Below are 21,464 nucleotides of genomic sequence, written 5' to 3' on the forward strand. Positions count from 1 at the left end.
CAGGCCACTGTGTTTGAGTTATACTGAAAGAGCTTACCTGATACAGTGATAAACATAACCCACTAAAGAGGCTTGGCAGAACTGTTATGGAGAATGAAAGTTATTTATTATCTTTGTAATTTTAGATTATTTAGTGCCACAACCTTTTAAGAATATTTTTATCTATGATTTAAACTTCATAATAGTAATCTTGAGTTTCTGTATAACATAGATGATCTAAATGTAGATTAATTTAGTTTCAAGAGCACCACTTTCAGACAGTAGCAGGTTAATAAACCACAAATTTTATAAAGGGAAAAATACATTCTTTGAGTATTCTTCTGTGATTTAGCTGTTTTGCAAGTAAGAGTTCTTGCAGTAATAGAATAATTCTCAACTCCATGATACTTTAAACGCAGTCAATAAATGGTCGTCCAAAAAGATGACTGTGATTTCAAAGTATAATTTCTTTATATGCAAAAAAACATTCTGTTTTCATTTTTTAATAAAACATAAAATCTCACAACTGAGTGGTATACCTTATATGTCTGAATATAGCAAACTGCTTAGATCATCAATAATTTGTATCCTGGACCTCCTGCTACTCAGTCACTCTCTTCCTAATCTGCCTACAGATATGTGGGCAAGTGAGGTGGCAATAGGCTGTTGGTACTTGTTTATTATTTGTAATGAGCAAAGTACTTATGACAGTGTGATGGGGGCACAATTCACACCTGTATAAGCAATGGTGTTGCTAGTGTTGCAAAATATTTCACCTCTTTATTCTACTCAAAACCAGTCTCCATGGGCACAGCTGAAAGATTCTATCTTCCTGATAGGGGTTGTCCACACAACATGAATACCAGCACACAGCTAATAGTGTCAATCACTGTGACACTAGCATTGCTCAATAAAATGAAACTTCCAAAGTTTTTACACTTTCTAATTCAAAAATAGTTGTAACATGTATTGAATTTACTGATAGATTTAAATTTGAAATCCTGGCAGTTTTTTGGATGAGACTTTTTGCATTGTCTCCAGATAAGCCTTAACATTTGCATTAACTTTAATATCAGTGTACATTTTATATTTGCAAAAGTGAATAGTTAATTATCTGTTCTTAATTTTCAGTTAACTTAATATACCATAACTTTAAATATAAATACATAAAATAATAATAAATATGTGGGAGTAAGGTTGAGTCCAAAGGTAAATATTGCCTGTGCTCAGTTAATTGCGCTTGCAAACATGTAAGGGATGACTATCTGCATAATCCATATATTTTTAAAATATATCTGATTTACTTTAAGTAAAAATTCTACATTTGCCTAGTCATGTCAGTAAATTCTAAAATGTTTTACTACCTTCACATCCAGGATAGGTTACTGCATTGCAACCTTTATGCTCATACAGTGGCAATGTTTCCAGATTACTTTCTTGTATCAGTATATAAATATGTGAATAGGGCTGTCAAGAATGGAAATGCTCTCAAAATTGGTCTTTTACAAAGCAATTATTCTTGTAGCTACAGTAGTTATTAATTGGATTCATGAGCCTTATTATTCTATCAGTAATTTTCTACTGAATAACGCTTCGCAAACTGATAATGTAATACATGCTTAACTTTGGGGACACTTAATAGAATGCTTCTATCTGTGGCATAATAATGAGCTAACCAATATCTTCCATATGTATTTCAAGTATTCAAGCTTCCACTCATAACAATTTCCTGATCCTTTAAGTTCTGTTCTGCAGAAACAGCTCACCATTTGTCCTTAGAGGTATTCCTCCATTTTGTAGATCAGTCATTCCCTAATGTAAATAAATTATCAATGATATATGTTGTTTTGTCTTTGCTTTAGACTCTTGTGTGTTAATATTTCTGGTCTACAGTATATGCTACATTATACAATACAGTATAGTTTATGTGTGTTTATTTATATATTTTTTGTGTGTTTATTATTTTTTGGAGCAATGTGCAAGTTTCATTGTAGAATATTTTATGTTTTAATTGACTTTTCAATGAATGTATACAGTAAAGAATACATATGTACAATATAGAATAGTAAAATATCCAACATAGTTTAGATGTCTTTCACCTTTAAATGATTATCCATTTTTGTCTCTTATTTATACTATTTTTTTATGTTAAGACTGTGATGAGAAACCTCAGTGCCTGCCTATTAATGGGAGAAAAGGCAAGTTCTGAAGATCCTGCTTAACATTTGTGATGTGTGGTGTTTCTTTTTATGTTTGTTTATTAGATTGGATTTTTTTAATTTTATTTATTAATTTTATTGTAATCATTCAATACAAATAGATCAATTTATACAAAAATAGATTTGAAGACAAATCAAACCCCACCCTTGAGAAGGAGAGCATGGCCAAAGGAGAATTGCGTAGGGCTTTTTAATAGGGCAGAAATAAACAAAAGAAAGGAAAAAATATATATAGGTAAATAAAAAATGGAGAAGGGAAAGAAATGCAAAAATAATTATTTCTTCTTATTCTAAAATATTATTGATTAGATCTTGCCAGGTTTTGAAAAAATTCTGTACAGATTCTGTAACTGAGAATTAGATTTTTTCCAATTTCAAATAATATAAAAGATCGGTTTCCCACTGACTTATCAGAGGAGAATTAGGGTTCTTCCAATTTAACAAAATAAGTCTGCGTGCCAAAAGTGTAGTGAATGCAATCACCGTTTGCTTGTCCTTCTCCACTTCAAGTCCGTCTGGAAGAACACCGAACACAGCTGTTAATGGGTTAGGAGGGATTGTGACACCAAGGCTGTCTGAAAGGCACTTAAAAATTTTGGTCCAAAATGATGTTAATTTGGTGCAGGCCCAAAACATGTGACCCAGTGAGGCAGGAGCTTGGTTGCAGCGTTCGCAGGTTAGATCTTGCCCTGGAAACATTTTGGACAGTTTTAAGCGAGACAGATGAGCTCGATATATAATTTTTAGTTGAATAATTCTATGCTTTGCTCATATGGAACTCGAGTGAATTCTCTGCAATGCTACCTTCCACTCCTTTTCTGATATATTAATTAAGAGATCTTTTTCCCAATGTCCTCTTGGATCTTTGAAAGGAAGGGACTCTAATGAGATTTTATATGATGCGGAAATGGTGTCTAATTCCTCGAAATTGAGCAGTATTTTTTCCAGCATTGTGGAGGGTACAAGATGAGGAAAATCGGGCAGTTTCTGTTTAACAAAGTTTCTAATTTGAAGATAGTGAAAGAAATGTGTAGCTGTGAAGTTGAATTTGGAATGTAATTGTTCAAAGGATGCAAAGATATTGTCTATATAAAGATCTCTGAGCAATTTAATCTCAAATCTTTTCCAGGTATTAAAAACTGGATATGTTTGCGAGGGTAGAAAGAGGTGGTTCTCTTGCAGAGTTGCCACAGATAAAAGGTTTTCCATCTTAAAATGCTTTCTAAGTTGGTTGCATATATTGAGTGAGTAAAGCACAATTGGGTTATTAGTATATTTGCGATAACTTGCATTTATTGGAGTGCAGAGCAGGGAGTATAAAGAAGTACTACAGGATTTTACTTCTATTGCGGGCCAAGCCTGTGTATGTTCATTTTTTGTGTCCAGGTTTTTATGACTTGTATGTTTGCTGCCCAGTAATAAATTAGGTAAAGCCATGCCACCTTCTGCTTGAGGTCTTTGTAGGGTCGCTCTTCGGATGCGTGAGTGTTTTGAGTTCCAAATAAATGAGGTTATAGTTGAATCTAATTGCTTAAAAAACGATTTATTGATATATATTGGAATGTTTTGAAATAAAAAAAGAAGTTTAGGAAGGATATTCATCTTAACAACGTTAATTCTTCAGGCTAGAGTGAGATGAAGGGTTGACCATCTATGCAAGTCTTGCTTAATTTTTTCCATACAGACGGCAAAATTTTGTTGATAAAGAGCTTTATGTTTACTTGTGATATTTACCCCTAGGTATTTAAACTGATCTGCTATGGTAAAAGGTAGGGTGTCCAATCTAATATTATATGCTTGTGAATTCACTGGAAAGTGTATACTTTTACTCAGATTAATTCTGAGACCAGATATCTTTTGAAATTCTGTAAGTGTTGTTAAAACTGCAGGCACAGTGTTTTCTGGGTCTGATATATATAAAACCATATCATCTGCACATAGAGAAATTTTCTGTTCCAGTCCTTCTCTGATAATCCCCTTTGTCTGGTAAGAATTTCAACAGTGAACCGCCAGTGGTTCAATGGCGATTGCAAACAGCAGTGGTGACAAGGGGCATCCTTGTCTGGTGCCATGTTCTAGCTTAAAGTAGTCTGAAGAAATGTTGTTAATGCAAACTGAAGCTTCTAGACTGGTATACAGTAGTTTGATCCATGCACAAATATTCAGGCCAAACCCAAATTTCTCCAATGCAGTGAAAAGGTAGTTCCATTCTATCATATCAAATGCTTTTTCTGCGTCTAATAATAGTAATATCTCTGTGGTGTTTGACTTTGCTGGTGAATATATTACATTAAACAGGCGTCGGAGATTGGAAGATAAGTGTCAGCCTTTAATAAATCCAGTTTGATCCTGTGATATTACCGAGGGCAGCACTTTCTCCATCCTTCTAGCTATAATTTTTGAGAGTATCTTAACATCATTATTCAGGAGTGAAATTGGTCTGTATGATGCACATTGTAACAAGTCCTTATTTTGTTTAGGAAAGACGGTGATTAATGCTTGACGAAAAGTTAGAGGTAGTATTTGGTTGTCTCTAGCTTCTGTAAATGTTGTCAATAAGAGGGGAGCTAGCTGAGTGGAGAAATTCTTATAAAATTCTACGGGGTAACCATCAGGGTCTGCTGATTTCCTGCTTTGAAGTGACTTTATAGCATCTAGTAATTCTGATAGGGTCAGAGGTTTATCCAGTTCCTCAGCACTTGAAGCATCTATTTGTGGTGTCTGTAATCTATATTAGTAAACCACAGTTTAATTTATGCACGGACGGCGGATGCACCAACGCGCATGCGCACTGCACCTCAACGCCCCAGAGTCAAACCCAGCGGCTTCCCAGAGTCGGTAGGTGGCGCCCAAACAACACAACCTGTAAACTAAACTTGCTCTAATCCACTGTGCCAGCAGTCAGTGTGGCATATTTGAATCACATAACACTAATTCAGTATTAAAAGTAAGTTGGATTATGATTCCTAACAGTAAACGACTTCTACCTAACGACACAGCAACAGAACAACAAAGATGAGACCGCATGGATAAAAACAATACATGGAGGCTCCTACAACGTGCTTCAGAAACACCAGAAGCAAAGACGTCACGGCTCCACAATGAAAGAGCTCAACTAACGGAATTACAAAACGAGCCCGTATGGATAAACACGATGAACGAAGGCGCCCACAACGCGCTTCTGACACAGCAGAGGCAAAGGAGTCACAGCTCCAAATGGAAAGAGCTCAACGATTAGTAATACAAAACCGAGCCCGTACTTCCCAGAGTCAGTAGGTGGCGCCCAAACAACACAACCTGTAAACTAAACATGCTCTAATCCACTGTGCCAGCAGTCAGTGTGGCATATTTGAATCACATAACGGTAATTCAGTATTAAAAGTAAGTCAACTAACGGAAATACAAAAACAAGCCCGTATGAATAAAAACGATGAACGAAGGCACCCACAACACGCTTCTGAAACAGCACAGGCAAAGGAGTCACGGCTCCAAAAAGAAACAGCTCAACGATTAGAAATACAAAAACGAGCCCATATGGCTACGACCTGTCAACTAAACCTGAGGTAAAGCGTGCACGCCAGATTGTACAGCCGCCCGAACGCGAACGCCCAAAACACCTCATATACCACCTTCGTTTAGCAATGTAGCCCTCCATGCCTGGATCCTCCGCCATGGTCACTTCAGCACGCGAAACCGCCGCCGTCAGCAAACGACTTCTGGCTGACGACACAGCCATAGAAAAACAAAAAAAGAGACTGCATGGATAAAAAAAATAAACGAAGGCGCCTACAACGCGCCTCTGAAACACCAGAACCAGATGAGTCACAGCTCCAAATAGAAACTGCTTTAGTACAAATATGTTTATTTAATTACATCAAAAGTTTCCCAGGACGCACCCACCCTCCATGATATTTCATCCCTCCAAATATCAGACGGAACAGAAACTGATTGCCATTCTTGGATTTGCGGTTCTTTCTAGAATCGCTGGGTTACTGGTGTATCCAGAAATGCATTAGATTGTGTGTTGTCTTCTTTGAACTCAATAGAACATAAGGATTTATAATAATCTCTAAATGTGTGCATTATATTTTTATGGTCAATGATTTCTTCTCCATTCGTGTTGGTGATTACTAGGATTGCACTGTGAACTTTTTGCTTGTGAATTTGTTGAGCTAAAAACTTATTAGCTTTCTCTCCGTGTTCATAGTAATGATGTCTTGACTTCTAAATAAGTTGTTCAGTTTCTTTAGTTGTCAAGATGTTGAGTTCTGTATGCAGAGCCTGCCTTTTCCTATGAAGAGCTTCACTTGGACGCCTGGCTTGTTCTTCATCTATTCTAGTAATTTCGCTTCTTAGCTCTGATGCTTTCTTGGTTTCTAATTTATTTCTGTGGGAAAGATATGAAATAATCTGTCCTCTTAAGAAGGCCTTTAGCGTTTCCTAGAGTGTTCCTGCAGAAACATCTGAGGGTGTGTTTGTCTCTAGGAAGAAGCTGATTTGTTTGGATATAAATTCTGTGCAGTTCACGTCTGCCAATAGAAGAGGGTTAAGATGCCATCTGCGAGGTGAGTGTGAGGGGCTTAATGATTTTAGCTCCAAGACTAGAGGGGCATGGTCGGAGATGACAATTGTGTCGTATTTGCACGATTTAATCGTAGGCAAGAAATTATTATCTATAAAAAAATAATCAATTCTTGAGTAGCTATGATGCACTGGTGAGTAGAACGAATATGTTCTTGAGTTTGGGTTAAGAAACCTCCAGGGGTCTGATAAGTTGTGGTCAGTTACAAACTGTGTAATTGTCTTTGCAGTGTTAGATGTCGTCCCCCTGTCACAGGAGTCCTATTTAAGAGTGGATTTAAAACACAATTAAAGTCCCCAGCCATTATAATTTTATGAGTGTTCACATTGGGAATGGATGCAAATAGATTTTGCATGAATTCCTTATCATTGACATTGGGTGCATAAACATTTATCAAAATCATTTTACTGTTAAATAAGTTGCCCATGACCATCACATATCTCCCTTCAGGGATACATCTGATGCTACAAATGGGAATGTTCTGTGTATGAGAATTCCCACACCTCTAGTTTTCTTTGTAAAGCTAGAATGGAACATTTGGCCAGTCCAGTCTTTTTGTAGTCTGGACTGATCCTTGCTTAGTAAGTGGGTCTCCTGTAAAAATACAGTAGTCCCTCTCTATATCGCGCTTCGCCTTTCGCGGCTTCACTCTATCGCGGATTTTATATGTAAGCATATTTAAATATATATCGCGGATTTTTTGCTGGTTCGTGGATTTCTGCGGACAATGGGTCTTTTAATTTCTGGTACATGCTTCCTCAGTTGGTTTGCCCAGTTGATTTCATACAAGGGACGCTATTGGCAGATGGCTGAGAAGCTACCCAACTTACTTTTCTCTCTCCGTCTCTTGCGCTGACATTCTCTGATCCTGACGTAGGGGGATTGAGCAGGGGGCTGTTCACACACCTAGACGATACAGACGCACGTCTAAAAATGCTGAAAGATTATCTTCACTTTGCTCCCTTCTGTGCAGCTGCTTCCTGAAGCGACATGCTGGACGGTGCTTCGCATACTTAAAAGCACGAAGGGCACGTATTGATTTTTGATTGTTTGTTTTTATCTGTCTCTCTCTCTCTTTCTCTGCTCCTGACGGAGGGGGTGTGAGCTGCCGCCTTCAACAGCTTTGTGCCGCGGTGCTTCGCATACTTAAAAGCCAAACAGCCCTATTGATTTGTTTGCTTTTCTCTATCTCTCTTGACATTATCTGAACCTGACGCGCACTCCTTTGAAGAGGAAGATATGTTTGCATTCTTTTAATTGTGAGACAGAACTGTCATCTCTGTCTTGTCATGGAGCACAGTTTAAACTTTTGAAAAAGAGACAAATGTTTGTTTGCAGTGTTTGAATAAAGTTCCTGTCTCTCTACAACTTCCTGTGTTTCTGTGCAAATCTGTGACCCAAGCATGACAATATAAAAATAACCATATAAACATATGGTTTCTACTTCGCGGATTTTCACCTTTCGCGGGGGGGTCAGTAATGCAACCCCCATGATGGAGGAGGGATTACTGTACTATTTTAGCGTTTAAGCCTGTTAGGTGAGAGCATACTTTCTTTCTCTTTAATTCGTGATTCAGGCCTTTAACATTCCAGCTCACAAAGATAGCTGTCCCATCATGGAGACATTGATTCTGAGTTTTTAATATCATTTAATAGTCTTAACTGGCAGTGAGGCAGTTTTAATCTTAATTTCACATTTCCCCACAAGTTATTGCCATATAGCCTATTGTTATGTTGATATTTATAGTTATAAGGATTAGAAGAATAGATTAGATATAGCCTGCTCTCCTTCTCTCCCCCCTTTATCCCCCACCCCCCTATTTTGCCTCCCCTCATGAGGCTTGATCCCACTTTGCAATGTCCCAGTCCTCTGACATACAAAGAGACAGAGCACATCCAAAACAAAACAAGCCCCACCCCCCGCGCAGTGGCGTTTGAGAATTAAAACAAGGTAGAGATATTTATTGCAGCTGAAGTCTAAATACTATCTCCCAAAAATATAATCATTAACAGTCCGTAATCTTAAAATAATCTTCAGCAATTTTAAGATATTAAGATAATAAAATAATGAACCCTGGGAATGATTTTAAAAAGTAGTCTAGGATAAACATAGTAGATCCTAATGCAATAGTAGAAATAGCAATAAACCAAGGGTATGATGTTAAACATTCTACTTTAGGGTAGTAAAAAAAAAAAAAACAAACCCTACTTTAATTACTTCCACACATTCACGTCTATAACTGTAATTAAGACATAAACATATAGTGTCCAATTAAAGAAAAGGATGTATAATTATAATACCAGTCTCTTTATAAGTGGATCCGACAGAAAATGATAGGTCCTTCCCATGCCATGACAGAATACGGCTCCTTATTGACTTTCAAAAGAGTGTCGGGAACAGCTTCTTTAATTCCTTTTCAGCTTCCTCCTTGCTTGAAAATACATAATATTGGTCTTGAACTTCCACTTTCAGTTTGGCGGGATACATGAGGCTGTTTTTGATATCGGCTTTCTGTAGCAGCTTTTTAATGTTAAAGTAGGCTGTGCGTTTTGCAGCTGTTAATGGTGAGAAGTCGGGGAAAATACGAATAAGATCATTTTCAAATATAATCTCTTGCTTGTGTCTGAGAAGTGCCATCACATCAAGCTTACATCGTAATTGTTCAAAGCGGACAATAAAAGACCTAGGTTTAAAGGTGCTTGATCAGAGTATGCAATAAGCTGCTGCTATCTCGGTATCTAATTTAAAGTCATCTCCAATTATTTTAGAGAGTAATTCTACTGCAAATTTCACTGGGTTTGAGCTTTCTCGTTTCTCAGTTATACCTTCAATTCTTATATTATTTCTTCTGCGCCCATCTTCCAGGGCCGCAAGTCTGTTTCCAAGTTTTTTGCATTCGGAATTCGCAACTGTAGTTTTTTCATCTGCGTTAGATGCCAGTTGTTCCGCTGTTTCAACTCGAGCCGTGAATGCCTGCTTAACGACCTCCAGCTGATCTGTAACGTCATTTATCTGAGTGGCAAGTTTTTTCAGTTTGGATCTATTTTCTTCAATGTGTTCGTCTAGTTTCTCCACTAAGCCTTTAAAGGTCACATCAAAACGTTTAAATAGACGCATTTCCCGGTCTTTGTTATCCTTCTTAAGCTCCTTCTTAAGCTCACTTATTGCTGTAGCCGTGGCAGTGGCCAGTGTAGAGATCATCTCTTTCATCATCTCTCTCAGTTCAGACAGTTCACTTTGGCTGTCTTGCTCCGCAAGTGGGATTGCAGCTCCTGTTACAGCAGATGCTGCGGGCTCGCGATGAGTAGATGAGAGCACGTACTGCAGGGCCTTTTCTAGTCTCGAATGATCCTCAGAAATCGGCAATCCATCGTACCTGTATTACTTGCACCTTCACTCCCATTTTCACTCTCGACTGGAGACTGTACAGTGGAGCGTGGTCCTAGGAAATCTGCGCATTCGTCTGCCTGTTCCAGGTCAGTCTCCGAGAGACCATACCTCGCACTCGGGCCGGAGGTCTGTCCAGACTTTCATGCAGCTTTAAGTTTCTTTTCCGGTTCTTTCTGACTTCTCTTCTTGCTACTCATGCTTATATATTGTAGTGGAAGTTCCTTGGATTGGGTTAAATACAGGATACCTCTAAATAATATGAAATACGTGGGAAAATTAAGCCGCTGCTAGCGGAGCTCCGCTTCAGACGTCCATCTCCTATAACGGACGAGACCAACTCCCAGATTGGATTTTTTGGCTTAAACTGTATGTTCTACTCAGTGATAAAGTTAGGTTAGACCTTTCCTTGTGTGTTGTGATTTACATTTTAGAATACAAATTGTGATATGTGGTGCTTTTCTTTGGTTTTAACTGTAGATTTTTTCTGAATGACAAAACTTAGCCTAGACCTTTTTATTTATTTGTTGTGTGTGCTGTGTTTTATTTTTAGAACACAAGCTGTCAACAAACTTGGAGTGGGTTTCCTACCAAGGTATGGTGAGAGAGGTGCACAGACTCTTTTCATTAGTTTTTAACTATTTCCAGAGGCTTTACTAGAAAAGGTTTGACCAGGTGAGAAATTCATACCACTGTAGCAAAACATTCCCTTTAACTAGGGTTTCTGTTCAGAGCAGTGAAGGATATATGTGTTTCACTCTGGGTATACAGATGAGTCAGTGAAGTAAAAAGGATATCAAAATATTAAAATTCAAAAATATATTTCATACGACATTTTTTACCGTAATTGCCATGCTCAGACAAAATGAGGTCACCAATAAATGAAGAATTTTGAACAAATGATAAATTAAAAAGATTGCAATTTGCCTTCTTATTGAACAAAACATGGAAGCCTGAATACATTATGAATTAAAGGATAGATACACAAATAGACAATCTGTCACAAGAAGTTAGAGAACACTAAAAAAAACAAGTGCGCAAAGAGCATGCAGCTGTACTATTGGCAAGACTAGTAGAAACATCAAGGAATTATTTTTCAATATGTGTGTTGGATTTACTAATTTTCAACTCATTAGTGAGTCCAATTTTCAATGCAGTTTATCTTGTTATTGCACTACAGTGCACTCTAAACACAAATGTTTCAGGTCATAAAATAATAAGTTGAAGTAATTACTGTTTTTTTTCTGTCAGTACGTCATATTAAATTATGTTTCTACTTTAGAAAATTAAACAAAATCATTAAATTAGATTTTTTACCTTGTAGCCTAGCATTTATTTAAGTATTGGCTAAAGGTTCCCTTAGGGATTTGGTCATATCCTCATTCTATTTGACGTGAGGCAAGATCCAGCCCTAAAAAACAAATGGCAGAGTGTCTCATTTCACACTCATAACTCACACTTACTAAAAAAGGTCTATTTGGTTCTACCTATCAGTTGCAAGTCTATTTTATTTTAATACATTCATTTTCATTTTTTTTATTATTTATGCACATTTGATTTAGCTACTTTTAACCCCTTAACTGGAATGAGGTAAATTTAATAGACAGATGAATATTTTGTCAAGATAAAAATAACATTTAATATAGGCATGATTTAATATAGGCAGTGTTGTGTAGGAGCTAAGCATAGTATTTTAAACATCAAGGTACTCAGTTCAGTTCCTTTCCCTTGTTCATTGTATGATCTTAAGTAACTAACATAACTAGTCTACTCTCCAAGTATAAAACATTCAGGTAAACGTGTACAAGACAAATATGTCAAAAGAATATCAACTTAATGAGTTAAAAAAAACAAAATATTCTTGGTATTATTAACATGACTTTCTGTGATGTTGTGAAGCTTAATGCACCAGCAGATAAAAATGGTTAAGGAATTGAACTAAGTGACTAAGTGAATGGAAAATGAAAATATTAATTTGTACACATGTTAAACAATGGACTGTTACAGTTTCCCACTGCTGTTACCAATGAAGAAACTGCATAATTTTCATGCTTGTGGGATTTTTTTTATGTTCTATAGCTGCTTATGACCTTATTCTGTAATTTAAAGTGTTTTCAGACATCAATAATTTCTTCAATACAAATGGCAGGCATACTTATTTTTATTTGTGTTTTAAATGTACCCTGTGTTCGGATTCAGCGGGTTGGAAAATGGATGGATGGATGTAATTTCTTTCATTTTTATTTTTCAAAGTTATTTAAATACAGAGACATTTATGTTGCGGTCAGTGTATGCGATCTTTGATTCTGAACTCGAATAAACAAGTTAAGAAATGGATAGATGGGTTAAAATTGAATGAACTAACTAGCTTATAACTAGTCTCAGTGTAAAAATGACAGTTAAATTTCATTACGAAATAAATTTTCTTTTTTTTGTCTTGTGTATTATGTGATGTGAAATCTCTTGGAAGTCCTTTGATGGAAGTGAGATGCTGCTTTGAACATACATACTTTAAAAAAAATATTATTGTCAATATACTAACAACCCAAGTGTCCTTCATTTACTCAGAATATTGAACTAATGTAGGAAGCACTTCAAGATAGAGAAGCTTTTATCTTTGCCTCAAACTTACACAGTTTTTAATGTTTAGAAAAACATATGGAATTAAATCATTTAGAGATTTGTATATAGACAATGTTTTTGCATCCTACGAATAATTTACCTTCCCATGAACACAATTTTCCATTATTTCCAAATTAGAAAGTTTGATAAATGAAATCTGCCCAATTTTACACACCTCCCAACTACTTCTGTTCCAGATGAAATATCTGATCAGTCTTGAAGCCTGAAGACAGCATTTCCATAATATATCAAAACATTTTTAAGTCCCTTCCTTTCAGAGATCTCAGAGTACATTGGGAAAAGGATCTCTCTTTCAGAAAAGGGGCGGAAGGCAGCCATACACAGAATTCACTGTAGCTCCATATGTGTAAAGCATATAATTATTCAACTTAAAATAATTTATCGAGCACATCTATCTCATTTAAAATTGTCCAAATGTTTCCATGGCAAGATCCAACCTACGAACATTACAGTCGAGTTCCAGTCTCACTGGGTGACATGTTTTGGGCATGAACCAATTTGATATCATTCTGGACCAACATTTTTAAATGCCTATCAGACGGCCTTGGTGTCACAATCCCTCCTAATCTATTAACAACAGTGTTTGGTGTACTCCCAGATGGGCTTAAAGTAGAGAAGGACAAACAGACTGTAATTGCCTTTACTTCACTACTAGCACATAAACTTATCTTGGTCAACTGGAAGAATCCTAGCCCACCTCTGTTAATTCAATTGAAATTGGAAAAAAAATCTAATTCTCACTTGGAGGATCTAATCAATAACATTTTAAAATAAGCATTTACATTGGGGAAAAGGATTCTCTTTCCTCTTTTCTACTCTTAAAGTCTTACTCTGGCTGTTGGAGTTTCTCTCTTTCTCTTGGGTGAGGATTGAATTTAATTTAGTTTTGCTAAATTTTACTTAATTGTATGGAATGTTACTTGCTTTTAATGAATGAAATTAAAAAAACTGAGACATAGTTTTGTTTCACATATGAACGTTTCTGATCTGGTTAGCACTTATCTTGCAAGGTGTCTGGAAGATAGTGATAGAATTAAGTGAGATAGAGAAAAGAGCTTGTGTCTATCTTGAACCATAGGTTTTATGGAAACCCATTATTTTTTTCTGTTCATACTATTTAAATTGTTAATATGTGTTGCCTTACCAATGGCATATTGTGATATTAGTACATATAAGGTAATCATTGACCATATTTGTTATTAGTTTTACTGTTAGATAGTATGTAGTCTGACTTGTTTTATCATTGCACAAAATAATCTCTTATAAATTATTCATCCCATTTGCACCTTTCTGCTAAAATTCTTGTTATAGTAAGACATGGAATTTCACTTTGAAACTGGCTAGCACCCTGTTCAGGAGTGTTTCCTGGCTTGCGCCCAGTGCTGCTGGAATTGGCTTTGGTCCTCTGTGGCATAGAATTGAACTAAGTAGGTCTGATATTGTATGAGACTGTCAAACTAAGCACCTGTTTGTAAAATCAAAAATACTATACACCTAATGTAGACCTGAAAGGCAAAGGATAACTCTGTGTGCAGTGTAAAGCATTTAGAATTCAGGAGTAAATGGGTTATCTTATACTAATCATTTATATCTGTCATTTATTCAGAACACTGTTGCTTTGATAGGTAAAAAGACTTGACCTAATTGATATCAGTGTAGGTATTGGCTCCCTGTGATTGTCAGCAGGAAAATTTAGGCATGCTGTAAGCTATGCACTGATGGACTTTTCTGTGCTAGTTTGAAAGTATTTCATGTTCACTTTTGTATCTTTTTTGATATATACAAAAATCTTGAATCTTGTTTATCTTTTTTGATAATACCTGATATCTTTGTTTAATGAAAAAAGGAAATACCAGTTTTTCAAGTGCTTAGCTACAAGAAGTAAAAAATGTACTGTATATGACAGTTTAGATGGATTGAGTCCAGCATAGGCTGGGTGAAATCAAACAAAATGCTTTTAGTAAAGTGTCTTATAAAACTGAAAGGAAGAAGTCTATAGCAGCAATTGTTTAAAGAGAGTGCTTTGCAGTATAGTGTATGTTTTTGATTCCTTTTGTACATGATGGGTCATCTTTCCTTTTGGTTTATATCAGAAGTAACCTGGGAAGACCAGCAGAGAAATGTGAATGGCACAGTGTCTGATGGCAAGATGAAACAGAAACGCCATTCTGAGACAGGTTTGTTAGGGTGTGGAAAGCTGTGCAAAGCAAAGCATGTGCTTGGGCCATGTCAAGCCTAGAACTCATGCTTTAATGCAGTAGTGTTTAGTGCAGTTTCTTTCTTTCTTTCTTTCTTTCTTTCTTTCTTTCTTTCTTTCTTTCTTTCTTTCTTTCTTTCTTTCAATGGTGAGAGTAGTGTGTGTAGTGTGTAGTGTGCTTGCTCAGCTCTTCCAGGCTAATGGCACTGTGGGCTTCATTAAATTAAACACTTAAATATGTACCCTCTTTATAATTTAGACTTCAACCTATGTAAATATCATTATGTACAGAATGACTGATCTTAGTTTATGTTGACTCAAACAAGTGGAACTTTCTAATGATAATTGTAATATTAAGAGTAAAATATTTTATTATTGGTTTTGGACTTTATACCTTATGAAAAGTCTTGCATGAATTTTCATAAAACACATTTTAGTTCTCTAGTAGCTTTGTTAGTATTACAAAACTGACAAAGGCCATTGTTTTCCCATGTTTTTCCCCCTTATTTACCCAAAGCAACATTAGACCTGGAAATAGTTAATTGGAGAAAGATGACAGTTGCAACTGCCCCTTTGTATTTATGCTTATGGTCTTTATATTTGTCTGTAGCTTTACTTGTGTTCATAGTATATTGTAATTAGAATCCAATAATATATATTTTAAGTGCCAATTAGTTGTAGTTTATAGCCTGAAATTAAGATAAGTTTGTAAGTATAGTAGGTGGCAACCAGTTCCTTTTTTTGCTTTTAACAGGTCTTTTAAGAAATATCATGGCAGTAAGAAGATGCCAAAGTGAATTTCAGTTAAAACAAAATATATACTCATTAATATATTCATTTGCAATAAGCATTTCCCAGGGCCATACAACTTGCATCCATAAATATATGTATAACTGTTTATTATCTAAGTATAGATTACACTATTACAAAATTTGGAGTAAAAAGTAAAGACTTCTGTATTTTATTTACCTTTGCATTTGAGTCCTAAAGTGTACTGTATGTATGATTTATGCAATAATGTTTCTCTGAGTAATACATGCATTATATTGTGCTCTTTCCAGAAAATAGATAAAGGTTATACAGCAATTGAATGGAGCAATTTATATATATTTTGACAAAACTCAATATTTATATTCCCTGTGTAATTTCAAGATAAAAGTGACAAAAAGCTATGTACTCACATTTTTCAAAATCACAATTACTAATATTACACCAAAACTGGTTCAAGTAACAGCTTAGCTTGCCTTATAAAAAATTATATAATAAAGTACATGGCTGACACTTTTCTGTTACTCTTAATATATCCACAGGTTTCAAGTTCAAGCTCAACTATTTCCTCTGAATGTTATTTTGAAAAACAGTTTCAAATATCTTATGTGTGCTTTTTAGAAAAGCAATTAACCTAAAAAGCATTACTCCATAACAAAAGGAAGAGCTTATATGCTGTTTAGTGATAAAAATTCAAATTTATGGAAACAAAAACAATTGAAATAAAAGGTAGTTAAAGTATAAAAAGATGCTACATACAGTATATACAGTAAGTAAGGTCTGCATAAAAGTAATGCAGAAAGTTGTTTAAAGCAATATTAATTGCAACTTGACTGCAACACTTAAGGGATAGTTGTAGAAGTGTCTTTTTAATAATGAACACTCAATAAAAGTGCACGTAGCATGAATTGTGATGTTTCTTTGGTAATGCATAAGGAGAAATGCAGGCTTTCTCTGTCTATTTTAAAGAGCATTTTACTTAAAAACTCAGTTTCTTTTATTTACTACATTATTAACCAGCATGGAGTTAATATATTGATATTTTATTGCTGATGTGCATGTCCTATATTTTTCATTGTATTATTCCTGAATTTTAAAAGAACCTATTTAAAAAAAAAGTTATTACATTGTTTAATAATTTGTGATAATTTTACTGAAATTTTACTACATTTAGTTTACTACAGATGGAAGGGCACCGTGCTTTCTACTCAGTATCATCACACCAATGTTATTTATGTATTGGGGTTAGGTTGACAGCAGCAGTGATTGCAGTGTTAAAATTGTATGCACTCGTAACTAGGTTTGAAGATGAGGAATGATGAAGATGAGGAAGATGATGTTTATCATTTGAGGAAGCTATTAATTTTCTTTTAGGAACTTGGCAATGATTACTCTATAGGTTATTTCCTATCTTGTATTCTTTAAAATAATCATACTTTTGCGGTTTCTATTTCTGTTTCTTCCCATAGCAGAGCGCTTCTGTTGACTATCTCTTCAAAAGTGGCAGTGGTGAAAGCTGGATTAGAGAGAGATGATGAAGTTCTCAGTTTTTTAATACTACTCAGTAGATGCTTCAGTTAATAAAAGAAAAGAAAAGTAATCTGTTTCCGACAATGATGCTAAGTGTGGAGTACACAAAGAGATACAGTACATTCATTCAGTAGGAAGAGATGAGGTAGAGTACAATAAATCAGTACTGTACATTATACATAATATAAAAAAGAGGATCTCCCTACTGGACTAAGAGGTAGTATAAGGCCAAAAGGATGGCAGCTGTGGAAGTACCTAAAACTAAGGTTCGTGTGTAGGTGGTTTGATGAAGCCATGGAGAAATACTTTTGGACAGCACTCAAAAATCAAACCATTTGATGACTCTGGAGTAACCCATTCATCAATTAGGCTGCTGTCTGCAAGCATGGGGATGTATTTGCTTTCCAAGGGAAGTTGAGGAGTGTGATCCTTTAGTAACTGAAGTACACCCTGCTTTCAGCCTTTTAAAAAAAAAGTAGGCACTACCATACCTTCTATGAAAAAGTAATGGGCATGTTAATCAAAACATCCCCATAATGTCCAATGATTTGTGGCTTTCCAGATGATCTTATGCTCTTGTTTTCTTGCTGCTAAAGTGTGATGTAATCACTGCAATGACCTCAGACACAGAAGTTATCCCAAAGCCACAACCAATCCATCACATACTGCCTCCAAGGATGGAGTCCCACCAGATTTAAGAGTTCCTCAAAATGTTCCTTCTATTTCTGAACCTAATGCCCAGTTGAGGTCAACATTTCATCCAGGATGAAGCCCTGCTTACCTGTTCTATGTCTATGAATTATTGACAATTATTGTACTATTATTAGTGAATAATAATGATTTGACTAAAATGATAAATATTAGCATTTAAATCAAATAAAGGCTACTGTGTACATATTTAAAATTGAAGTTCTATATAGACCAAACTCTTCAGAATTGTGTCCTTAAAATTTAGTGAAGTTGCATAGACTATAGGGGCTGAAACTTTTTAGTTGACAAAACATATAGCAGGACCAATATATGCGTTGTTTGGAATCTACACATAGAAAATGATAAGAATGAATTGCTTCTTCATATCCAACCTAAAAACTGCCTCTACTAACATCACAATAACAACTTATAGTTAGGTTAATGGTGCCCTAAACTTGACTTTTTTAAATTTGCAGATGAATCCTGAAACATTTACATGATTTAGTAAGAACATATCAGTAATAGGCTTGCTTTTTTCACTTTTCAAGGTGTTCTTTTTCCCATTCAGTGGTTGTCTGGACTTCCCTATCTGAAACTACAGTTCCTAAAAATGATTTACCTTTTCAGATATCCTATTCTCCAGATCTCCTAAAACAGCCACTGATCGTATTTTTCCCTAAGACATCTAGTTCGCTTTCTTTCTTTCTTTCTTTCTTTCTTTCTTTCTTTCTTTCTTTCTTTCTTTCTTTCTTTCTTTCTTTCTTTCTTTCTTTCTTTCTTCTAACATGGTGTTGTTCTTCTCTAACTTGGTTTAGCCCATTTTCTCCTTCAGTTCTCACCTCCTGAAAGCATCTACTCACGTCCATCTCCTTTGTCTATGTCTGTCCATTTTATGGTGTGATCACAGAAGAGATGGATTCCCTCAGGTGTGGAAACTCAGGTCTGTTACTTCTATTTTTTATACTTTCTGCTCATACTTTTAGCACAAAGTTAACCAATTTTAATTTGCTATTTATGTGATCATCACTGATCAATTTATTTTTGCACATACATTTTTCATTTGAATCTAGTTAATAAAAAAATATTGACCCCATTGGAAGGATTGATCAAAGTACAATGTACATAATTACTCATTTGTCAGCAACTTGGTAGTTTATGTTAATGTGCTAAATAATGTATTTAAATTTTAATTTATGAGGAAGAGGTTGGGAGCATGTGCTAATAGTCCATTGCTACACCCACCACACAACGAACCACCTGGATTTTGACCCAAGTGCAGCAGGTGACACCTCAGAACCACACTGGAACAGTGTGAGGTTCTTTTTTTTACATTGGCTAAAGTGCCAATACTGCCACCAACCCAAAAGTTTTCCCTGTTGCTGGAGGACCTGCTTTTAGGGCTGGATGCAGATTAATGTCATACCCAGGATGAAGCAATTGCAGGTTAAGGGCCTTGCTCAAGAGTCATTTCTGGCAAACCAACAGCATTCTGATTGATGGTGCAGATCCCTAGCCTCAGAACCACCAATTAGATACACATTCAATTCCTAATTTTTTTCTGCCACAAAATTTATTCTTACAGTGCCTTGCGTCTCAACATCCCTTGCTGCCCCATTTTATTCGTTAAATTTCTAATAGAAACATTAATGCTACTCGCTTCGTTTTACAACATTTGACAAATGTAACAAAGGAGGCCCAAAGACATTAAAGAGTTTTGGAACATCTAATGGCAAACCCTCTCTTGGAAAATTGATAAAGAAGTTAAACTATGTTGGTCAATGCCAATTGATGTCTTTAGTATTGGCAGTGAGTTCAAAATTCTTCTTCCGGTTCATGGTCTTCCTAGCTGTATATGGAAATGACAAATTGTAAGCCCTGTCATACTTATATTATACTCAAACATGCAACAACATAGGTATTCATTATAATATGGTGAACACACTGAATAAATAGCATATAAAATGTAATGACTGTAGTATTAACTACTATTATTATTATATATATTGACCATATGGTGAATGCTTAAGAAAATAATCTGTATTTCCAGATTGGCTATTTTTTCATATTTTATTCCATAAAGACATTTTTATTTTCAGTTGTATCTTGCAAAACATTTTCACATGTGAGCTATTTGTCAGCTCTGTTCACTAGTTTCACTAGTTCCTCACCAAACTCTTTCATCTCTTTCAGGAAAATTTATTTAAAAAGAGAAGATTAGGTTAAAAACTTACACTAGCAAAAGTAAACCAAAGCCTGCCAAAAAAACTTTCCTTTTAAGTATATGTTTGCCCAAAACAGGGATGATCACAGGGCCTTAATATGCATAAATGAAAAATGATTTGAGTGATGTAAATGTAGACACATTCAGGCATGTGAAAAAATACACTACATTGCAAGTTACTATATAACTGTAAATGATATTTGCAGAAACAAATTCACATTAACAAAGCTATCTGTCTGTTTTTTGATTCTGCTTAATCAGTACTGACTGCCAGTAACATAAGTGTTGCTGTATATTAATATGTAAATAACAAAAATTTAATAAATATTTAACACATAGGCAAATACTGTAAATAAATGTGGAATTTGTACTGAAGAAAACTTTGTTAAATAGTTTATAAATGACAGATTATACACAATAATAACGAAAAGGCATTTGATCATCAAAACTGAAAATAACTACTGTATGGAATTTGTTTTTTCTTCCAATTATCTCAGACTCTATATTCATTCATGTTTACATAACTCGAGGCATGGCTGTCCACTATCCCTCTTCCATTTGCAATATTACTAGAGCCTACTATTACAATAAGTTCCTGCCTATATGTATCAATTAATGTTTTTACCAAATTTCTTCATACATTGAGTGAATGATATTCTCTTATTATTCTGTAACATCCCTTTAAATCTGTCTTACTTACTTAACCTATTCTGCTTTTGAATCAGTGTCTGGTTACAGAAATCTTTTGATACAAATCTTCCCCTTTTTCTCTAAGTTATCAATGTTTTATTTTGACAAGTCCCACAATTATTACATTCATCAATTGATTAAAATGCCATGGACCTGTAATCTTCATTTGTTAGTCTAAACTACAGTATATTCAAATCTTTAGTGAAACAAGGGAATCTGTTTAGTGTGATTTAGTGTTGACATTTCAATCCAATCTTTCAATAATTAAAATAAATGATATTCCCCATTATAATATTGTTAATATTTAAATTTTCCCTATTTCCTTAAGGTCTTACCATTAAAAATTTTACATGTATTCTTTTCTGCAATGTGAGACACTAACAAATTCTTTCATTATTAACCTCAGAGAATGTGGTGAAGTTTTGCATCCAGATTTACTGTTCTGTCATTGGGTGTTTATTATTCTCCTTGGCCATAGGTGGCTGTACCCTTCTACTTCTACATCATGGTTCTGTCTGGAAAAGCTGTTTTGAATATTACCTCAAAATCAACAAATC

At 35.2% G+C, this 21,464-nt stretch overlaps 1 protein-coding gene across 35 annotated transcripts in view; it reads left to right on the forward strand.

The window, feature by feature from the left end:
* rims2a (regulating synaptic membrane exocytosis 2a) overlaps positions 1 to 21,464 on the forward strand; it is a 1,351,795-nt gene that overhangs the window by 1,057,799 nt on the left and 272,532 nt on the right. Inside the window, exon 1 of one of the 35 annotated variants that reach the window (XM_051936080.1) lies at positions 18,761 to 18,936. The exons of 33 other annotated variants lie outside the window; for them this stretch is intronic. In XM_051936080.1, coding sequence (XP_051792040.1) covers positions 18,909 to 18,936 — 28 coding nt within the window. In that variant the 5' untranslated portion in view covers positions 18,761 to 18,908. Of the gene's footprint in view, positions 1 to 18,760; positions 18,937 to 21,464 lie in introns of those variants that run through there. One more of the 35 variants, XM_051936081.1, reaches the window with a different exon arrangement.

Source organism: Erpetoichthys calabaricus, chromosome 13, assembly GCF_900747795.2.
Source record: "Erpetoichthys calabaricus chromosome 13, fErpCal1.3, whole genome shotgun sequence".
Lineage (NCBI taxonomy): Eukaryota > Metazoa > Chordata > Cladistia > Polypteriformes > Polypteridae > Erpetoichthys > Erpetoichthys calabaricus.